At 35.8% G+C, this 20319-nt stretch overlaps 1 protein-coding gene across 1 annotated transcript in view; it reads right to left on the bottom strand.

Moving 5' to 3' along the window:
* The window catches only part of MACROD2 (mono-ADP ribosylhydrolase 2), a 1985747-nt gene that overhangs the window by 70010 nt on the left and 1895418 nt on the right, over window positions 1–20319 (bottom strand). Inside the window, exons 15-16 of the mRNA XM_036827001.1 lie at window positions 11514–11588; window positions 11168–11260 (exon numbers count right to left, since the gene is read on the bottom strand). Coding sequence (XP_036682896.1) covers window positions 11168–11260; window positions 11514–11588 — 168 coding nt within the window. The remainder of the gene's footprint in view (window positions 1–11167; window positions 11261–11513; window positions 11589–20319) is intronic.

Genomic DNA, 20319 nt, shown 5'->3' with positions numbered 1-20319 from the left:
GCCAGCAACTTAGCACCTTCACATCTCAGGTGCTTGCTGGCTCTCTCTCTCTCTCTCCCTTATACACACACACAAACACACACACACACATTGTATCTATATTTATCTTGTCTATTATTATCCATTAATTATATATAATTTCTACATTTTGTGCAAGTTTTGCTTTCTGATTGCTTAAGGTTGTCTATAATATATATTTTGTTAATGGGAAAAATGAGTAATGTAATAGTATGAAATGACTATGTTAATTTTGAAAAGTGTCCCTTTCCGTTGAAATTACATATCTTAATGTATTATGAACTGCACACCTCTTGATCCTAAATATTATTTTATGAATTATGCTCAATATTATAAGAAAAATGAAGGACAGGTGAACTAAACTTTGTGTGTATTTGAGAAATAAGCTAAATACGATAAATGGAAAGTAAATATTCTCCTTTGAAATATGTGTTTAAGAAGAAATATCCAGTTTTTTCTCTTTCATTCCTACTTCTCCGTAGTTTTTTTCTATTAGTTTCAAATAAAATCCGAGACTAATAAATTATGACATTTCTGAAAAATGAACAGACGTGCTTCTATGTCAAAAATGTAAGCTCTAACTACGAGTGATATTTATTGGTTAGAAACATGACTGATTCATCTCAACATTTCTTTTGAAGATTCATAATGAAATAAAGCGATCACATACAATCAACCCAAACCCCTTGCTATTGTTAAAATGCCTACCTCTTTTTTTTCCTTTTTCTTTTTTTAAATCATTGCAGCAGATGCCATAAAATGAATGTAGTGAAACCTTCAAGCAGCAAGCTCCCTGTTTCTATCTTGATTATAAAAACACATTGAAAGGTAGATCCACAGTAAAATAAATGAAAAAAATAATTAACATTCAAAGTACTCCTTACACCACCTGTTCTTTACATATTGTGCTAAAATGAAGGCACCTGATGTATAAAGAGTAATGAAAAGAAATTGAGTTTCCTTCTAAAGCAGAAAGAAAAGTAGCACTTATATTTGAAATTCAAATCAGAATGGATGTACCTTTTGTACAATCAATAGGGTCCAGAATTTCCTTCATCTGATGAGTTGAGTGAAGTGGTTAAGTCTAAACCCAGGTACAGTAAATATTTTATCCAATATATATGACATAATATTTTGTGTTATTTTGTGTTATTTTTTAAAAAAATCCTTTATGTAAGTAGATGGTGAACTTCTGTGGTCTTTGAAAGCAGATACTCCAAATAATATCTGACTTTAAGGTTCTGTGCTAAAATTTGGGTTGACAATATTTTGGTCTTTACAACAAAATGTGTAAATGAACATATTTACACATCCCTATTATTACAATCCACCCCAGTCAATTTATAGATTAGACCTGCATTTGTTAGTTCTGTTACCTAGTGGCCTTTTTGTGTTCTTCAGGTGGAAGGATATTGATCCCAGATGGTCAAAGATGAAGGAAGGAATTATAAGTGAGATAAATGGTAATTATTGGATAAGTCTAAATGAATAGTGATGGTACAAATCAGTTATGATTATAATAAGAATAATGTATTGTGGGAGTTAAGATATACTTAGAATTAAAATATATTGCAATAGTGGCATTTATTGGGATGAGGCAAATTAAATTTAAGTATGCTAATAATTTTCCATTGTCATGGAGAATAAAAGTACCAATTCATATTAAAATTTGGTAAGTCTCAGTGATGCCTGAGAGCCAAGAAGTGAGATGAGCCTTGTGGTTGTCCCCGCTGACTGTCTGGAGAGACTTTCCAGGCCACAACCAGCTGCACAACCCAGTGGACTCCCTGAGTGGAGGAGACTGAGCTGAGAGTCTTGGAAGGCCAAGGCATCTGGTGTTTGCAGGGCAGAGAATTGGAGATTATCTGATTCTATAATGGTGTTACTCCTTTGACTTTCTACAACTAGACTGTTTTACAAATCTGTAGGGGTAGAAGTTACCTTGTAGAAAACTTATAATAATGAAAATGAGACTTGTTCATAGCAGTGTAAATGCATTCTGTTTGGTGGAGAAGAAAGAATACATTTTACTGCCCTATATGATATTAACCAGTCTTTCAAATGTCAGTATTCCTGAATCATGGGTGTATGTGTATATGTATGGATGTATTTGGTATTCCTGATTGTATGTGTATTATGGAGATATACATATACATTTGGATATACGTATATATATTATTCTTTTTTGAACCAGTTTTACATCTTATTGGTCCCCTTATTAATTAATGATTTAAATAAAATCTTTTACATGTATTTATGGAAAATCATGAGTCCTGATTTCATCTTTCTGAAAATTACAATTTAGCATTATTTAATATCTTGGAGAAGAGGGAAGATATAATGAACGTGTCACCAAACATTAACAATTATACTCACTGTTTTTCGAGGAGGCTAATTTTCTGGACTATTTAAGGATAGTATATGTAAAATAATGATTAGATGCAAATAAAAACTACTCTTTTCATTAGTTGTGATAAGAATTAAGGTACTTCAGTGTTCTTGGACTGGAAGAATCAATATTGTTAAAACGACCATACTATCCAGGGCAATCTACAGATTTAATGCAATCCTTATCAAAATACCAATGGCATTTTTCACAGAACCAGAACAAAAATTTTAAAAATTTGTATGGAAACACAAAAGACCCTGAATAGCTAAAGCAATCTTGAGAAAGAAAAATAGAACTGGAGGAATCAGGCTCCCTGATTTCAGACTATACTACAAAGCTACAGTCAACAAAAACAGTATGGTAATGGCACAAAAACAGACACACAGATCAATGGAACAGGATAGAAAGCCTAGAAATAAACCCATGAACTTACGGTCAATTAATCTATGACAAAGGAGGCAAGGATATGCAATGGAGAAAAGATAGTCTCTTCAATAAGTGGTGTTGGGAAAACTGTACAGCTACATGTAAAAGAATGAAATTAGAACATTCTCTAATACCATGTAGGAAAATAAACCCAAAATGGATTAAAGACCTAAATGTAAGACTGGATATTATAAAACTCCTAGAGGAAAACATAGGCAGAGCACTCTTTGACATAAATCACAGCAATATTTTTTTGGATCTGTCTCCTAGAGTAATGGAAATAAAAGCAAAAATAAACAAAAAGGACCTAATTAAACTTAAAAGCTTTTGCACAGCAAAGGAAACCATAAACATAACAAAAAGACAACGTACAGACTGGGAGAAAATATTTGCAAATGATGCGAAATATGCAAATAGCTCATACAGCTCAACAGAAAAAAAAAAAACAAAAACAAACAACCCAATCAAAAAATGGGCAGAAGACCTAAATAGACATTTCTCCAAAGAAGACATACAGATGGCTAAAAGGCACATGAAAAGATGCCCAACATCACTAATTATTAGAGAAATGCAAATCAAAGCTACAATGAGGTATCACCTCACACCCGTTAGACAGGCCAACATCAAAAAGTCTACAGATAATAAATGCTGGAGAGGGTGTGGAGAAAAGGGAACCCTCCTACACTGTTGGTGGGAATGTAAATTGGTGCAGCCACTATGGAGAATAGTAGAGGTTCCTTCAAAAACTAAAAATAGTGTTACCATATGATCCAGCAATCCCACTCCTGGGCATATATCTGTAAAAGCTGAAAACTCTAATATGAAAAGATACATGCACCCATATTCATAGCAGCACTATTTACAACAGCCAAGACATGGAAACAACCCCAATATCCACTGACAAATGAATGGATAAAGAAGATTTGTTATATATATATATATATATACACAATGGAATACTACTCAGCCATTAAAAAAAGAATGAAATAATGCCATTTACAGCAACATGGATGGACCTACTAAGTGAAGTCAGATAAAGACAAATATCAAATGATATCACTAATATGTGGAATCTTAAAAAAACTGATACAAACGAACTTATTTACAAAAAAGAGACTCACAGACACAGAAAACAAATTTACAGTTACCAAAGAGGAAAGGGGAGGGAGGGATAAATTAGGAGTTTGGGATTAACACATACACACCACTATATATAAAATAAAAAACAAGGTCCTACTGTATAGTTCAGGGAACTATATTCAATATCTTATAATAACCTATAAGGGAAAAGAATCTGAAAAAGAGTATATACATATATATCTGTATCACTTTGCTGTATACCTGAAACTAATACAACATTGTACATCAACTATATTTCAATAAAAAGTTGTTTGTTTTGAGAAAAAAAAAGAATTAAGGTACTTCATGCACAGAGAGTTGCAGAACTCTAATGCAGCAGAGAGAAATAAAAAGTTCAACACCTAGAGATAGAATTCCACTTAAGGAAGAGATCTGTTTTATCTTTGGAAATTACTTTGATAAGCCACAAGGCTATAGGTCTTGGGGCAAAACCAGACAACCTAGGCTTGATACAAAGTTAAAAATAAAAAAAGAAAGGAAAAAGGGGATCCAGAAACAAAGCTGGATGCTAGAGAATTAGTAGAGACAGTCTCTCAAAATTCCCCAGACAGGGATAGACAAAGGATTACAGATTTTGATCCTAATGTCCGCTTGAGCCTACACATATTACTTGGGTTTGTGGTACTTCCTCCCTGATGTGTAAAATGGAGGTTCAGGGAAAGTTTTTCTAAATCTTAAAAGACAAGATGATGATGACAGCATGCTGGGGACTTGGCCACATTCAAGAGGCCAAGTATACTTTCTTCTTGAGAAGCCACATATGAGGTTTACACATGTTTAATCTAAATTTACACCATATTACATTATGGGAACCTAAATTATTATTGTTGCAGTGAATATGCTTTTAATTTTTCTGTTTTTTAACTTTAAAATTATAGGTCAGTTACACTTTTATTTGAGGGAGAAACCTGAAGAAAATTCGTACTTTAAAAATAAATTTTAAAAAATGTTAAATGTGAATGAAACATTCTATCTTTACTTCTTATACAGTGGAATTTGAATGAACTGGTTTTATATGTATATATTGCATACTTAGAGATATGCAGAAGACAAATAATTTAGCTTAAAACTTCATAGTTTTTATATTCAGTGTATTTAACGAATACAAGGAATTTCATTAAACACTTAAAAATATTCACAAAAGCTGAACAGGCACCAGCATTATTAATTTATCTTATATTCTAAAATAAAATTTTGGTTGATAAATTCCAGCTACAAAATATGATTAGGAAAAAAGACTGATAACAGAAGAAATCATTTGAAAATGAAGCTGCCCTAAAAAACCTAAATTATAGTGCTGCCAATATGAATTATGCAGGATTACTAAAGTTGACTTCATTTGAAAAGATAAGATACAAGATAAGATAAACACATATGAAATCCAGTAAAATAACATCATTTAGGTTTATAACCAAATAGGAAAGTAATCTTATAGGCGATCTCCTCTAAAAAGATTTCATGTTTTAGCATAAAATATGACTTTAGCCAGCATTAAAATGTTTTTTCTGAAGATTTTTATTTCTAGCGGAATTCAGAAATATTTCATATAAAATCTTAAGTAGATCAACATTGTATCACTATTATATCACATACAAGATACGATATACAAGATAAGATTTCAGAATATATAAAGTTCCAGTAAGTTAATTAATCAAGATGAAAGTTCATATAATATTTTGCATGAATCAAAAATGTGCCTGAACCATGATTCTCCATAGCAAAGCACACAGACTGGAGTATGAAAGCCTGAATGTGTGTTTGTGTTGTTGCTGCATTGCTGGTGTGGAGGCTGATTTTCAAGTAGAGGGGAAAGGGCTGTGTCAGTGATGTAAGAATCCCATCAATAATGGAAAACACCAAGGGCTGTGTAGTGGTGTCTTGAAGCCAAAATAAAACCCTAAGGGATTTGATTGGTAGGAGCAGAAGAGAAAGTGTTTCACTGTGTTCATTGAAAGATGAAACAGCAGCCAGAGAAACTACAAGAAAAGAAGTTTCTCATGTGGACTAAAAAAGATGGGTGATGTAAATCTAGCCTGGTTCTGAGCAGAGTTTGTGGGTCAACCTAATTTGAGCTAAAGGGCACATTTATCCCATTTAAAGTATCTTCCGGGAATTGTTAGCTGTCCAATTATTGGTTAAGACCTGAAATATAATAAGTTAGCCTGGCTGATCTTTTTGTCTGGTCTAGAGTACCTCTGCATTTTTATCAATAGGATACAATGAATAAAACTGAGTAAAACCTACAATTTCAGCTTTCTCAGTGTATTGATGACCACTGGCTCCCATCTCATCACCCCTTGTTTCATCAAGAATGTGGTTCTTCAGAGCTGGCCTTCCAAGAAAGTTTATAAAATTGGACAATCTCATCCCTGCATTATTGAGTTCGTGCCCCTCATTTTACTACCCCAGAAACCGGGATTTATAAAAGGTAAAGAATTGCCAGAAACCACATAGCCAGAGCAAGAAGCCATGGTTCTCTGCACACTTAGTCTCATGGTCCTGCTCGTCAGAGGCCAAAACATGAGCCAAAGGATGTGATAATTTATACTTGTTGCCGATTTACACTTCACTTCCTACTTGCATGCCTGTCAATATCCATCTTTTTCCAAGAAGATCTTATACCATAATATACTTTAAATCTCCATCAACATTTTGATCAGCCCAAGATAAAGGATTTTTATTCCATATTATACTTATTGCTGGATCCAAGAAAAATAATTGGAATGCATGCATTCTGTATAACACTTGGAGAGAAAGTCCAATATATTTCTAAGAAACATAAGTTAAAATTATGTGATATAATAATGATACAATGTTGATCTAGTTAAGATTTTATAGGAACTATTTCTAAATTCCACTAGAAATAGAAATCTTCAGAAAAAACATTTTAATGCTGGCTAAAGTCACATTTTATGCTAAAACATGAAATCTTTTTAGAGGAGATCACCTATAAGATACTTTCCTATTTGGTTATTAACCTAAATGATGTTATTTTACTGGGTTTCATATGTGCTGCAGATCCTGCTGGGAAAGCATAAAACCGGACTCATTTAGGAAGAGGCAATGTGGCTATATGAGAAAAGCTGCCATATGTGGAACCTCACTTAATGCCTGTTGAAATTTTTGTATTTCATGTCTCCTAGGGAAATGTCCATTGTGCTATTGTGTAATTTTATCAGCATGAACTTCTGCTGAATATTTTCTCTTCTCTTCAAAACCCATATTTTGGTAGAGCTAACTTCAAAACTTAATGTTGCAACATCTGTGCCCATACACCTGGGAGCCATCGAAGACATATCCTAAAGATTATCTACATTTTCTAATCTTATATAGAATGCTGTGAAATGAGACAAAAAGGTTATACATTTTTCCTGGTCTGGAATTTTTTGAAAGGGACCACTTTCTGTCTCCTTAGAAAGATTCTCAAAAGAGAACCAATATTGGGCTTCCCTGGTGGTGCAGTGGTTGAGAATCTGCCTGCCAATGCAGGGGACACGGGTTCGAGCCCTGGTCTGGGAAGATCCTACATGCTGCAGAGCAACTAGGCCCATGAACCACAACTATTGAGCCTGCGCGTCTGGAGCCTGTGCTCCGCAACCAGAGAGGCCACGATAGTGAGAGGCCCGCGCACCGCGATGAAGAGTGGCGCCCGCTCGCTGCAACTAGAGAAAGCCCTCGCACAGAAACGAAGACCCAACACAGCCAAAAATAAATAAATAAATTAATTAATTAAAAAAAAAAAAGAGAACCAATAGTCCTAAGGCTGTAAAGAATATCCCTACAAATTTAACAGAGTACTCATTTGTGGTTTTTTTTTTGCAGATAAGAGTAGCTCTTAATGCGTATATGCAACTTTCCATTAAGAGACACTGTGAATATACACAAAACCTGGAGCTATGTTCTCAAAATATTTTCAAACAAGACTCTTCAGTAACTATAGGAAACAAAAGAAAGCAAAAGAACATTCTATGACTTTGAATTTATTTACTACTTTTATTCTGTGGATCTACCAATAAATCAATGGCATCTTCTTTTAAAAATAAAAATTATGGTTGAATCAGCATTTCTCAAACAGAAGATTGAGATCTTGACCAAAAAGAAAAAAAAATTTTCTGAATATACAGAAATGTCTCCCACCTCACCTTTCATTAATTGTTCTATCTTTCTGTATTAAATATACATGTTGAAACAGCCTGCAGGAGATGGTACTGAAAACAAAATGGGCAGAACAATTTGCTGCTGAAGGATAATGTAGACTATATGAAATTTTTATGGCTTCAAAATAGTTAGGAATGGACTTGGGGAACTCCACATGTGGATTCTCTTGATTTTGTCATCAATTTATCCAATTATGATAAGTACTAAACACTTAAAGTGTGCTTTCTATGTGTCAGGTATTGTTGGAATTGCTTTACATCACTTTACTCATTAAAGTTTCATCACAAGCATATCTGTCATCACCCTCTTACAGATGAGGAAACTGAGGCATTGAAAGATTAAATAATCTGCCCCAGGTCACCCAGCTTGTCAGTGGGGGGCAGGGCTGCTACAGTGCACCCCGAATCTACATTGCTCCCTTTTCCTTTGGTTACTTTCTTTATATGTAAGAGAATAGCTTTTAACTCTTACTTTGAAGCAACGAATAAGATGATAAAGGTGGTTAATTTTAAGTTATTTCGAATTTAAACAGAAATATTCAAGGCAGGGCCAAGTTAATTATCTCTGGTAAAGAAGGGAAAACTCAGTTAATTCAAGCCCATAAGCATTATTACTCTCCGACAGTGAAAAGTCGAATTTTAAACAAAGAAATTTAACTTCAAAGTTGCTACAAGCAAGAGGCTTCCCTGGTGGTGCAAGTGGTTAGGAGTCCTCCTGCTAGTGCGGGACACACGGGTTCAAGCCCTCGTCCGGGAGGAGCCCACATACCGCGGAGCAACTGAGCCCGTGCACCTCAGCTGCTGGGCCTGTGCTCTGGAGCCCGCGAGCCACAACTACTGAAGCCCACGCGCCTGGAGCCCGTGCTCCGCAGCGGGAGAAGCCACGGCAATGAGAAGCCAGCGCACCGCAACAAAGAGTAGCCCTTGCTGGCTGCAGCTAGAGAGGGCCTGCGCGCAGCAATGAAGACCCAGTGCAGCCAATAAAACAAATTAATTAAGTAATTAAAAAAAAAGTTGCTACAAGCAAGTAGCGGAATTTGATCTTGCTTCTTTCCCACATGCCATTCCTCCATTTGCAGAAGAGGATTGGCATCCCTACGAGGGAGAACTGAACTCTTCAGTAACTGGAGGAGTCCTACATGCTGGAGAAGCCACTGGGAGAAGGATGACAAGTCAATGTGTGCTGAACACGAGCTTCTTCCCTTGTAGGTCAAGTTAAAAAGAGGACAATGTACCAGTTGTTTGATGTTCCTCATTTGCATGTCCTGAGGCACAACGTACAAAGTAAATAATTTCTGCTACAGAGAAATTAAGCAGGCAGATGCAATATCCTCTGTTTTATATTTTACAAGTACAACTGAATGTATAACCGAGCAGGACCCTATGGGGCCTTCATGGAACAGACCATTCCCCCATATCCTCCTCTGTAGCTCCTCTCTGAAGTACCCAGATAAGACTATCTCATGCGTATTTCCTGAATTTTTCAGATGCTAAAAACCACCACCAAAGGGAAGAAATTAACTACTTGCTGATCATGAGCGCGTAGCCCCCAGACCTTCTGGAGCCTAAGGATTGATAATGTTAACTCCTGGGACACCACCCTGTTACCTCACCATCAACCAATCAGAGAATTGTGCAGCAGCTGATCACAGACCCTTCGACGCCCCTCCCTCTCTGGCCTTTAAAAATGCTTTGCTGAAACCCCTCAGGGAGTTCGGAATGTTTTGAACACGAGCCACCCATTCACGGCCCTTTGATAAACCTTTCTTTGCTCAAAACTCTGATGTTTCCGTTTGTTTGGCTTCACTGTGAGAGGGGAATATGAACTGGTGTTCAGTAACAAAGGAGCAAGGCCATGTATCTGTATTTCAAGTAAGGGTTGTATCAATTTTCTATTATCAGAGTCAGACATAAAATTCTCCAAATATACCATTTACTTGACTTGCCAGGAACATGGTGTCATGAAGCTGAACTAGGATTTGCAATTAGAGAAAGGGTCATTAGAGGCATAGATATAGAAGAATATTGTGCTCTAAATGCAGTGGAAATTAAAAAAGGATGTCAAAATCACTAACATGACTTAGTAATTAAACTGTGTCAACGCAGCTGCCAAAAAGAGTTCATAATTTGGAAGCTGTGCTTACTATTGACCTTATTTTACAATTGAGATCATGTCTGTGTTTTCATTTGAAAACAAAATTGATTCCTGTGTTCTGTGAACAAGGCCTGTCAAGTTATTACCCTGTAACTACTTTGCAAACACATTTTTATTTAAGATCAGTATGATTTATGATACAGCAGAAGAGATCAATTATTTCCTTTTTTATTTCACATTTTAGCTCCTTTTAAGAGATTGCTTTATACTGGAAAATGAAATTCTTTAAGTTCTTTAATAAATAATAAATTTCTTTGATAATTTTTTAAAGACTTTTTAAAATGTCTACCTTTACTCTAATATATTGATTTCTTGCCCCAAATGCTGCTTTAAAATTTACCAAGTGTTCATTCTTCTTATGTCCTCTGAAATCATCTTATTTTTTTAAACAGTATTCAAGATAATTGTACCCTAATATTATTGGGCAAACTTATCATTTAGAAGGCTCATATAATGTGCTTATTTTACACAAATTGCTTCCTTCGTCACTACTGCATGAAGGATGACAGAATGAAATCAATACAAAATGGTTCATCTATTTGTTTTAAAGCCATTTCAGATTTTCTAGGGCTTTTATCCGTCTAGCCCATAATTTCTATTTCTTAGAGGCTTTCTCAAAACTATGATTTTAACAAATCAAATCTAAATGAATAATAAAAACATCCTCATATTCTTTGAAAGGACGAAAAACTGTTACAAGTATCTTCTTTTGCTACTTCCGGATTTTATTCTACTTTCAAAAGTAGGTTTAGAATTAAAGAAATGTTCATTTTGCCCCTTGACAGACTGCAGTTTCATGAGGATAACTCTGATGGTTGAATTCTAGGCAGGAATCCAAAGAAACTCTCTATTCTTGATGGATTAATTTTAGAGCAGTCCTACCTTTTTCACCTTCTTCTTCTTCTTGGTCATCTGTTAGTGGAATCACTTCTTGCTGCTCCACGATCATGGTATCTTCTTGGTTCGATGAAAGCTCTAAATAGAATGAGACAGAAGGATACTCAGGGATGTTTTAGTTGGAATCATTGAGAAAACAGTGACTAAAGCACAAAGTTCTTTTTTCCCCTCCAAGTTTCAACAGGCAAACAAAGCAGAACACTACCGCCATTGTCTAGTAATCACTGCTGAAAGCATACACGCACCCCACTCATACACACCAGTATATATAGAAGTCATGACCCACAGTTTCACGTCATTCTCAGATAACAATATATTCTGGTTTCAATACCTTCTGTTTCCATATATGAGCTCTGGGACTCTGCCTCAATTTTTATTTCATTCTTCATTGAATCATTCTTTTGTCCTGTTAAGAACAGTGATTGAAAAATAAATGTGATATGCATGACCATAGTTTTATTCCTGGTTTAAAAAGGCAAACATTTCAGAAACCATGCTTTGATCATGCCTGGAGAGGTAGACAACAGTTCTGAACCAAAGCGGAGGGTGAAGATGTCATTTTGCAAATCATCAAAATTATATCAATTATTTTATGAGAAATATCCAAATAATGTAGGCAAAACCCTCTTCTTTGAACTGACTAGTATAATTAATATTTAGCTTATAAATACACTGAACATCAATGGATACAACCTGGCTGTTTTGAAATTTTAAATAATTTCTGGGTTGCAGAGGTTACATCCAATTTCCCTTTATTATATAGATATTTCCCATCTTGAGGATTCCTAGAAAATTAAAACACTGCTTGTACTTTCATTCTTCTATCAAGAGAGCATAATAAAACTTTAGTAATGTGAGCACACAGGGATGGGGGTCACCTAACAGCTCAACCATTCTCATAAAACACCTACTAAATATAGCAAAAGTCAGGAGAGAATTCAGCCAGCTCTTGATTACTCCAAGGCTGATTATCTAGGAATGGTTCTACTTCTGCCCCCACTGGGTTCTCCTCCTCTCCCCTGTGGCGTCTAGAACATTTAAGTGCTAAGAGAAGAAATTGAAATCTGTCCACTTTGCATCATTTTAATGAAAGATTTTATGCTAAGGATATCTAACTGTTGAATTAAAAAAAAAAAAAATTCCAGAGCCAGAGGTTACAGGCACGAAGGTGAAGCAGATGTGTTTGGGCTCTTTGTCTGGGTCTGTCCCTGTGGGAGATGTATCATTTTTCCAAGTTGTCTCTACTTCTGTAAGAGGGTCCTCATTCCCTGCTTGTGACCATGTGACCTGCACTGGCTCCTGTGAGACAAGCGTATGTACCCAGCCCATATAAACAGAACATACAGTGTGTGCTCTTTTGCATCTTACTTTTTTATACTTGTTTTCTGTAAGATTAATCCTAGTCACTGCATGCATCAATTGTCCATTCTTTCTCACTGACGTATATTCTTCCATTGTAGGAATATGTTTCAGTTTGGGGCTAAATGAATAACACTGCTAAAAACATTCTTGTACATGTCTTTTGATGGACATATGTACTCATATCACTTGGGTATAAACACAGGAGTGAGACTGTTAAGTAACAGGCAACACACATGTTTAGCTTTACTAGTTCCTGAAAAAACAGTGCTCTGAAGAGTTTGTTCCATTTTATAGTGCCACCAGAAATGTATGAGAATTCCATTTGTGCCCTTTATTCTTTAGACTATGTTGTGATACTACTTGTCACAAAAGTCTTTATATGGAGCAGAAAGTCATGCAAAATCTTCCCCCCAAAACCCATTTCCATCCTTTTCACCTCTGGGTACCATATAGAGTGATCACATCTTTGCATATTGAGTCCCTTTGCCTATTCACCTATTTATTATTCTCCTCATCACACTGTAATATAGCTGTATCTGTATTTGTTTCCCTTATCAGGGTATGAGCACTGTGAAGATAAATACTGTTTTATTCATTTCTCTTCCTAGCACCTACTAATAAGGAGTGATCCAAAAATGTCCATTTAATTGGCCCTCTGTTATAGTATTCATCCATGTCTCTAAATAGTAATTAGGAACTGTAACTTACTTCCTATTGTACCTTTAGCAACAAAGCACTAAGGCTACTAGACGCTTCATATACTACATTTATTGCAAAGAACCTTGGAAGAAGAATTGAATGTTTTAGGCAAATCACAACCTCTTTGGGCTTCAATTTTATTATCTTTAGAAAAAAAGGCCAAAAAACTAGATGCTATCTTAGAGTCCCTCTATCTTTGGCATTATATAAGGATACGTCTCCTGGTAAAGTTTCTAGTCATCCCTGGCATTTGTTTTCCTGGGAGGATGATGTGGAGGGAACCTTCACTCTTTTGAGTGAGCCTCATTCTCTATCACTGTTGATGGGGAACCGACCATCACACCTCCTCCCAGTCATTGCTGGGACCTTAACTCATTATCTGTGATCTGGCTTTGTACAGTGATGGGGAAGAGCAGGGCATTCGGACAGTAGAAGCAGCCACTTTACTGCAGTGTGTCTCCAGTCCCAGCGCTCCATTCGATACATTTTCAGAGGAAGTCCATCAGGAATAGGAAGATCGCAATTCACCAGGGCCTGGGGCACCGCAGATCGGGTGGGACCACATGGGGTGGTAGCCTAAGGCTTTGATGAATACTAGGGATTTTCTCGCCTACCAGTAACGTCTGGCACTTCACTTTGAGGATAAGAGGCCATTGCAAAGCTCTTTTGGAATATTTCTCTCCTCTGCCCTTTTCACTTGCCTCACCCTTCATCTGTTTTCACCTGTGTGCTTTACATATTTTGGCAATCTTCTCTTGAAACGAAAATGCATATTTTTTTTTTCTCATTTTTCTGAAATTAAGTTAGTGAAAAATGGGGAAAGCAATGAGGTTCTCAGCTTTGAAATCCAAGAATGCTCATACTTGCTCATGCCTGAGCCACGCCAGGATCTGGCATATTGTATGCAGGAGGGGTATGTGTGAGCACCGTGCCCTGCACCCAGGCCTGCTGTGTATTAATGATGACTCAGCCCATCTGCCTTTCTCTTCAGCCACTCAGAAATACCACATTCCATCCTGCTTTATTGACCCCATGGGAGCACGCTTTATGTTTGCCTCTCTACATTCAGTCTGGTTGAATTCCACCCACTGTCCTTTGCCCTAATCCCTCCTGGCAGAAGAAACAAAAGAACATAAAGGATCCCACAGTTTATATGTATATTTTTTATACATCGAACTCAATCATCCATACTAATGGGAGGGGACCATTAGAATAGATAATCCAAAAATCCATTCACTTTTCTTTAGAAATAGATCACATGATTGTTTCTTGGAGGCCTGGTAATTAAGTTTGGCTCAAGCTAATGCTTTAATTAATTTGCATAAAAATCGGTCTGGGAACATCAGTCTGGAATTAAACATTTCTAGAGGAGGATAAGCCTAAACTCACTTCATAAATGGACTGTTTTTGAACAATAGCAACAACAATATAGTTTTGTTGTTTATAGGTTATTAGATGCTCAGATCTTCCTAAGAACAAAGACTTTGTTTCTTCGATGCTTCTCTTAAAGATAAAAGAAATTATGCCCTTTTGTTAAGCTTGCAACTTGATTGCTGCTATTATTCAAAATTCTGCTTGTCTAAAAGTACCCCAGGTTAAGAGTAAAGTTAAACCTAGGTTACTGTGAATTTGATTATCTTCTAAGCTATCCTTAGAGTTCTCCTAGGGCCAATAAAATTTACTTTCCTAATGTAAATTATTTCTACGATTATGCTTTTTCGTAGTTACAAAAGAAAGTCAGTTTTCTTATAGAAACACTTAAAAATACTTACAAATATTTAGAATTATGAATAACTTTACAACTAAGGGATTGCCACTGTTAATACTGTAAACTGTTATCATTCTCTTGTACATGTGTGTATGTACATATGCACGCATGTATATATATGTATACAAATATATTTATCTGTATGTACGTGTGTGCCTTTGTGTATGTCTGAATATAAAAAATATGTAACTATATACACACACACTTATATATGCACAAACATACACAATATACAGAAATATATAAACGTATCCTGGCATTGAAATGAATTTACACTTTGATTCTTGCTTTTCTAGTTTACATTTTTATAAGCAGCTTACACTGTCATTACAGTTTCTTCAGAAATCTTATAAGATGCATTATATTCCATGTTATGGACATATTTTTGGATGTGCCCTTTTGTTTTTTTATTTTTGCCAACAAACACAGTACTGCAATGAACATTTTTGTGAATACATACCTCTCTACTTTTGGTAGGTGTTACTTTAAGATAAATTCTTAAAGCATAATTTTTGGATCAAAGTGTAAACATTTTACCCTTTTATTACATTTTGTCAAAATTGCTAATGAGGAGGTTATGCCCTTTAATCTCCCACCAATGGTGTGTGAGCATGTTTGGATACCCTCTTCATACCAATTCTGTGTATTTTCAATCCTACTTATTAAACATCTGATATTCAAAAGGAGAAGACACTGAAATCATGTTTTATTTGCGTCTCTTCAAGGAATGAAGAGATAGGTCATCTCTTCATGTTTATAATGACTGTATTTCTTCCTTTGTGAATTTTGAGTCCTTTGCCCATTTTCCTCTTGGGTTATTTTTTTTTTTTCTTATTGATTTATGAGGTCTTTATTTTTGTAATAGGAAAATTAATTCTTTGTCATTTAGGCTGAGAATACTTTTCCTAACAGTTTTTCTTTAGAATTTGATTACAACCTTTATTTATCATGTCTAAATCTATATATTCAGATTTAGCCACTTTCCTCTTTTATGACATATATGGACATAGGAACACACATAGTGCAGATATATATGTATGTGCATGTATTTTATAATACATAAGCATTCAGTCATGTGTCTGTTTGTATATATTCACATTTCAAAAAGCAGTCCTTATTTCAAAAAAAAAATACACCCTTTGGTTCCTTTAGTCTAGTATTTTTATAGTTTCAGTTTTACATTTCATCTTTGCTCCTTTTGGAATTTAAATTGGCATAAGGAATGAGATTGGGATTCAGTTTATTTTTCCAAATGGCCAAATAGTTGCCTTAATGACATTTACTGAGTCATCTGTCTTTAAAATGTCAGCCTGAATATGTACTGAAATCTCAGATCTGCTGGGGTCTATTTCCAAATTCTTTGTTCTGTTTCACTGATCCACCTGTCTAACCCTCCAGTAGGACTACACTGTTAATCACATTTTTCAAAGATTCCATGTCATTTTTAGTATATTTATTCTGTCATTGACTGATAATATCATATCTGTGAATTCCCCATTGGATTTTATTCATATTGTATCTTTCTATATCATCTGACCCATAAAAACCCATCATTGTTATATTTAATCAGAAATTTAAGTTTTTATCGATATAAAATGACCAACTCTTTCTCACTTGAGATTTTTTGCTAGAATTGTAACTGGAGAGATTCTAACGTAGTTTTCCATGTTTTCTTTTGATGCTCATTTCCCAAATATACTTTTTTTCTAACTTTGCATTTTTAAAGCTTTACTATTTTATTGAAATTAATTCCATCTGAGTGGTTTTTACACTCAGTAAAGTAACCTAATTACATTTACTGTCGTAATTATTTGCCTGTGTTTCTGTCATCTTCTTTGATATATTGTGTGTTTCTGTTATACTGCTACTTATTTATTATTTTTATTTGCATTACTGAATGTACCCTCATGTTTGGTATGATCTTCAGGGAAAATTAGAAAATAAGATTTATTCATTCCATTTTGTGATTTAATTCTATTTGTAATTATCATAAAATGTTTCAAAGTTATTCTTTCTTCTTTTATAAGTTTATTTATTTTTAAATTTTCGGCTGCATTGGGTCTTCATCGCTGCACACGGGCTTTCTCTAGTTGCGGCGAGCAGGGGCTAATCTTCATTGTGGTGCACGGGCTTCTCATTGCGGTGGCTTTTCTTGTTGCAGAGCACGGGCTCTATGTGTGTGGGCTTCTGCAGTTGTGGCATGCGGGCTTCAGTAGTTGTGGCTTGCGGGCTCTAGAGCACAGGCTCAGTAGTTGTGGTGCACAGGCTTAGTTGCTCCGTGGCATGTGGGATCTTCCCGGACCAGGGCTCGAATCAGTGTCTCCTGCATTGGCAGGCGGATTCTTAACCACTGTGCCACCAGGGAAGTCCCTCAAAGTTATTCTTAAACCTAACTTATATTGTCAAAACCCGTAGCACAGCAGGATTTTTAGTTTTTTATTATCTTTATCGAAGTCAGCATTGGCTGCAACCCACCCTGCTCCCCACTAGAGTCTTTGTTTTACAAACTCTGCTACTGAAATTTCCTTTCTTTACTCTCTCCCTTATTTCCTTCCTTATTTCCTCCCTTTCTTTCCTCCTCTTTTAACTCTTGTATCAAAATATGACATACGTACAGGAAAGTACACAAACGATATGCAGAGCTCAATTAAATAACCAAAAGCAGGTAGAAAAACTATACATCTTTATGATAACCATCCAGCCCAGAAGCCCAGCTCACAACTCAATCAGTATCTCCTCCCCAGTCACCCAAGTTCAATCAACACCCTGACTGTCATAGTAATCACTACCTACATTCTCTTTACCATTTTACTGCTTAAGCACATCTTTCTAAATATCAGTTATTTTTCCTGCTTTTCGAAGTTGACATAGATGAACTTGTACAATATACACGCTTTTGTACATTCTTTAGTTTAATATAAAGCTTGTGAGATTCATCCATGTTTTTGCCTGTAATTGTAGTTTGCAATTTCTGATGAGACGTCTGCTTCATCCTTATATTTGTTTCTCTGTATGGAACTTGTCTTTTTCATCTGATTGTTTTTGAGATTTTTCTGTTTATCACTGGTGTTGAGCAAGTTGATTGTGATTTGCTTAAGTATAATTTTCTTTATGTTTCTTGTGCTTTGGGGTCATAGAACTTCTTGTATATGTGAGTTCATAGTTTTCATAAAGTTTCTGAAAAATTTCAGCAACTATTACTTCAAATATTTTTTTCTGTCTCCCTTTCCCTTGCCTTCCTTGAGAGATTCCAGTTCATGATTATTGTATTTGGAATCACTCTTGAAGTTGTTCCATGGCTCACTGATGCTCTTTTCATTTCCTTCAGTCATTTATTCTCTCTGTGTTTGAATTTGGATAGTTTCTATAGCTATATCTTCAAATTCACTAATCTTTTCTTCTGCACTGTCTAATATGCCATTATTTCCGTCAAGTATAATTTTCATCTCAGACACTCAACAGAGTGAATTGAGTCTTTAGAAATTCAATTTGGGTCTTTTTATATCTTCCATGTTTCTAATGAACATGGTGATCCTTCTTTTAGCTTCTTGAAGATGTGGAACACAATTAATAATTTTTAACATGCCTTTTCATATTATTGCCCCATCTGTGCCATTTCTGGATTGATTTCTGTTAATTGATATCTCTTCTCCTGTAGGTCATACTTTCCTGTGTTTTGTCAAGTAGGCCAATTAATAACCCTACAACAGACTCTGAGTGTTCAAGTAAAAGGAAGAGTCACACGTCTCTCGCTTTAAATCAGAAACTAGAAATGATTAAGCTTAGTGAGGAAGGCATGTCAAAAGCTAAGACAGGCTGAAAGCTAGGCCTCTCGCACTAAGCAGTTAGCTAAGTTATGAAGGCAAAGGAAAAGTTCTTGAAGGAAATTAAAAGTGATTCTCCAGTAAGCACACGAATAATAAGAAAGTGGAACAGCCTTGTTGCTGATATGGAGAAAGTTTTAGTGGTCTGGACAGAAGATCAAACCAGCCACAACATTCCCTTATGTCAAAGCCTAATCCAGGGTAAGGCCCTAACTCTCTTCAATTCTATGTAGGCTAAGAGAGGTGAGGAAGCTGCAGAAGAAAAGTTTGAAGCTAGCAGAGGTTGGTTCGTGAGGCTTAAGAAAAAAAAACTTCACCTCCATAACATAAAAGTACAAGGTGAAGCAGCAAGTGCTAATGTAGAAGCTGCAGTAAGTTATCCAGAAGATCTAGCTAAGATTATTAATGAAGGTGGCTACACTAAACAACAGCTTTTCAATGCAGAAGAAACAGCCTTCTATTAGAAGAAGATGCCATTTAGGACTTTTATAGCTAGAGAGGAGAAGTCAATGCCTGGCTTCAAAGCTTCAAAGGACAGCCTGACTCTCTTGTTAGGGGCTAATGCAGATGGTGACTTTAAGTTGAAGCCAATGCTCATTTGCCATCCCCCAAATTCTAGGACCCTTCAGAATTATGTTCAATCTACTCTGCCTGTGCTCTATAAATGGAACAACAAAGCCTGGATGACAGCACGTCTGTTTACAACATGCTTTACTGAATATTTCAAGCCCACTGTTGAGACCTACTGCTCAGAAAAAAAGATTCCTTTCAAAATATTACTGCACATTGACAATGAATTTGGTCACCCAAGAGCTCTGATGGAGATGTGCAATGAGATTAATGTTGTTTTCATGCCTGCTAAAAAAACATCCATTCTGCAGCCCATGGGTCAAGGAGCAATTTTAGCTTTCAAGTCCCATTATTTAAGAAATCCATTTCATGAGGCTATAGCTGCCACAGATAGTTAGTTCTCTGATGGATTTGGGCAAAATAAATTGAAAACCTTCCGGAAAGGATTCACCATTTGAGAAGCCATTAGGGACATTCATGATTCATGGGAAGTGGTCAAAATGTGAACATTAACAGGAATTTGGAAGAAGTAGATTCCAACCTTCATGGATGACTTTGAGGGGTTCAAGACTTCAGTGGAGGAAATAACTGCAGATGTGGTAGAAATAGCAAGAGAACTAGAATTAGAAGTGGAGGCTGAAGATGTGATTGAATTGCAGCAATTTCAGGATCAAACCTTCACAGATGAGGATTTACTTCTTATGGAAAAGCAAAGAAAGTGGTTTCTTGAGACGGAATCTAATTCTGGTGAATGCTGTGAAGATTGTTGAAATGACAGCAAAGCGTTTAGAACATTACATAAACTTAGTTAAGAAAGCAGTGGCAGGGTTTTAGAGGATCGACTCCAATTTTGAAAGAAGTTCTACTGTGGGTAAAATGCTATCAAACAGCACTGTATGCTACAGAGAAATCGT

The sequence above is a fragment of the Balaenoptera musculus genome, chromosome 15 (genome assembly GCF_009873245.2).
Source record: "Balaenoptera musculus isolate JJ_BM4_2016_0621 chromosome 15, mBalMus1.pri.v3, whole genome shotgun sequence".
Classification (NCBI taxonomy): Eukaryota; Metazoa; Chordata; class Mammalia; order Artiodactyla; family Balaenopteridae; genus Balaenoptera; species Balaenoptera musculus.
Note: the sequence above shows the minus strand (reverse complement) of the source record. Positions and strands in the feature narration are given on the sequence as shown.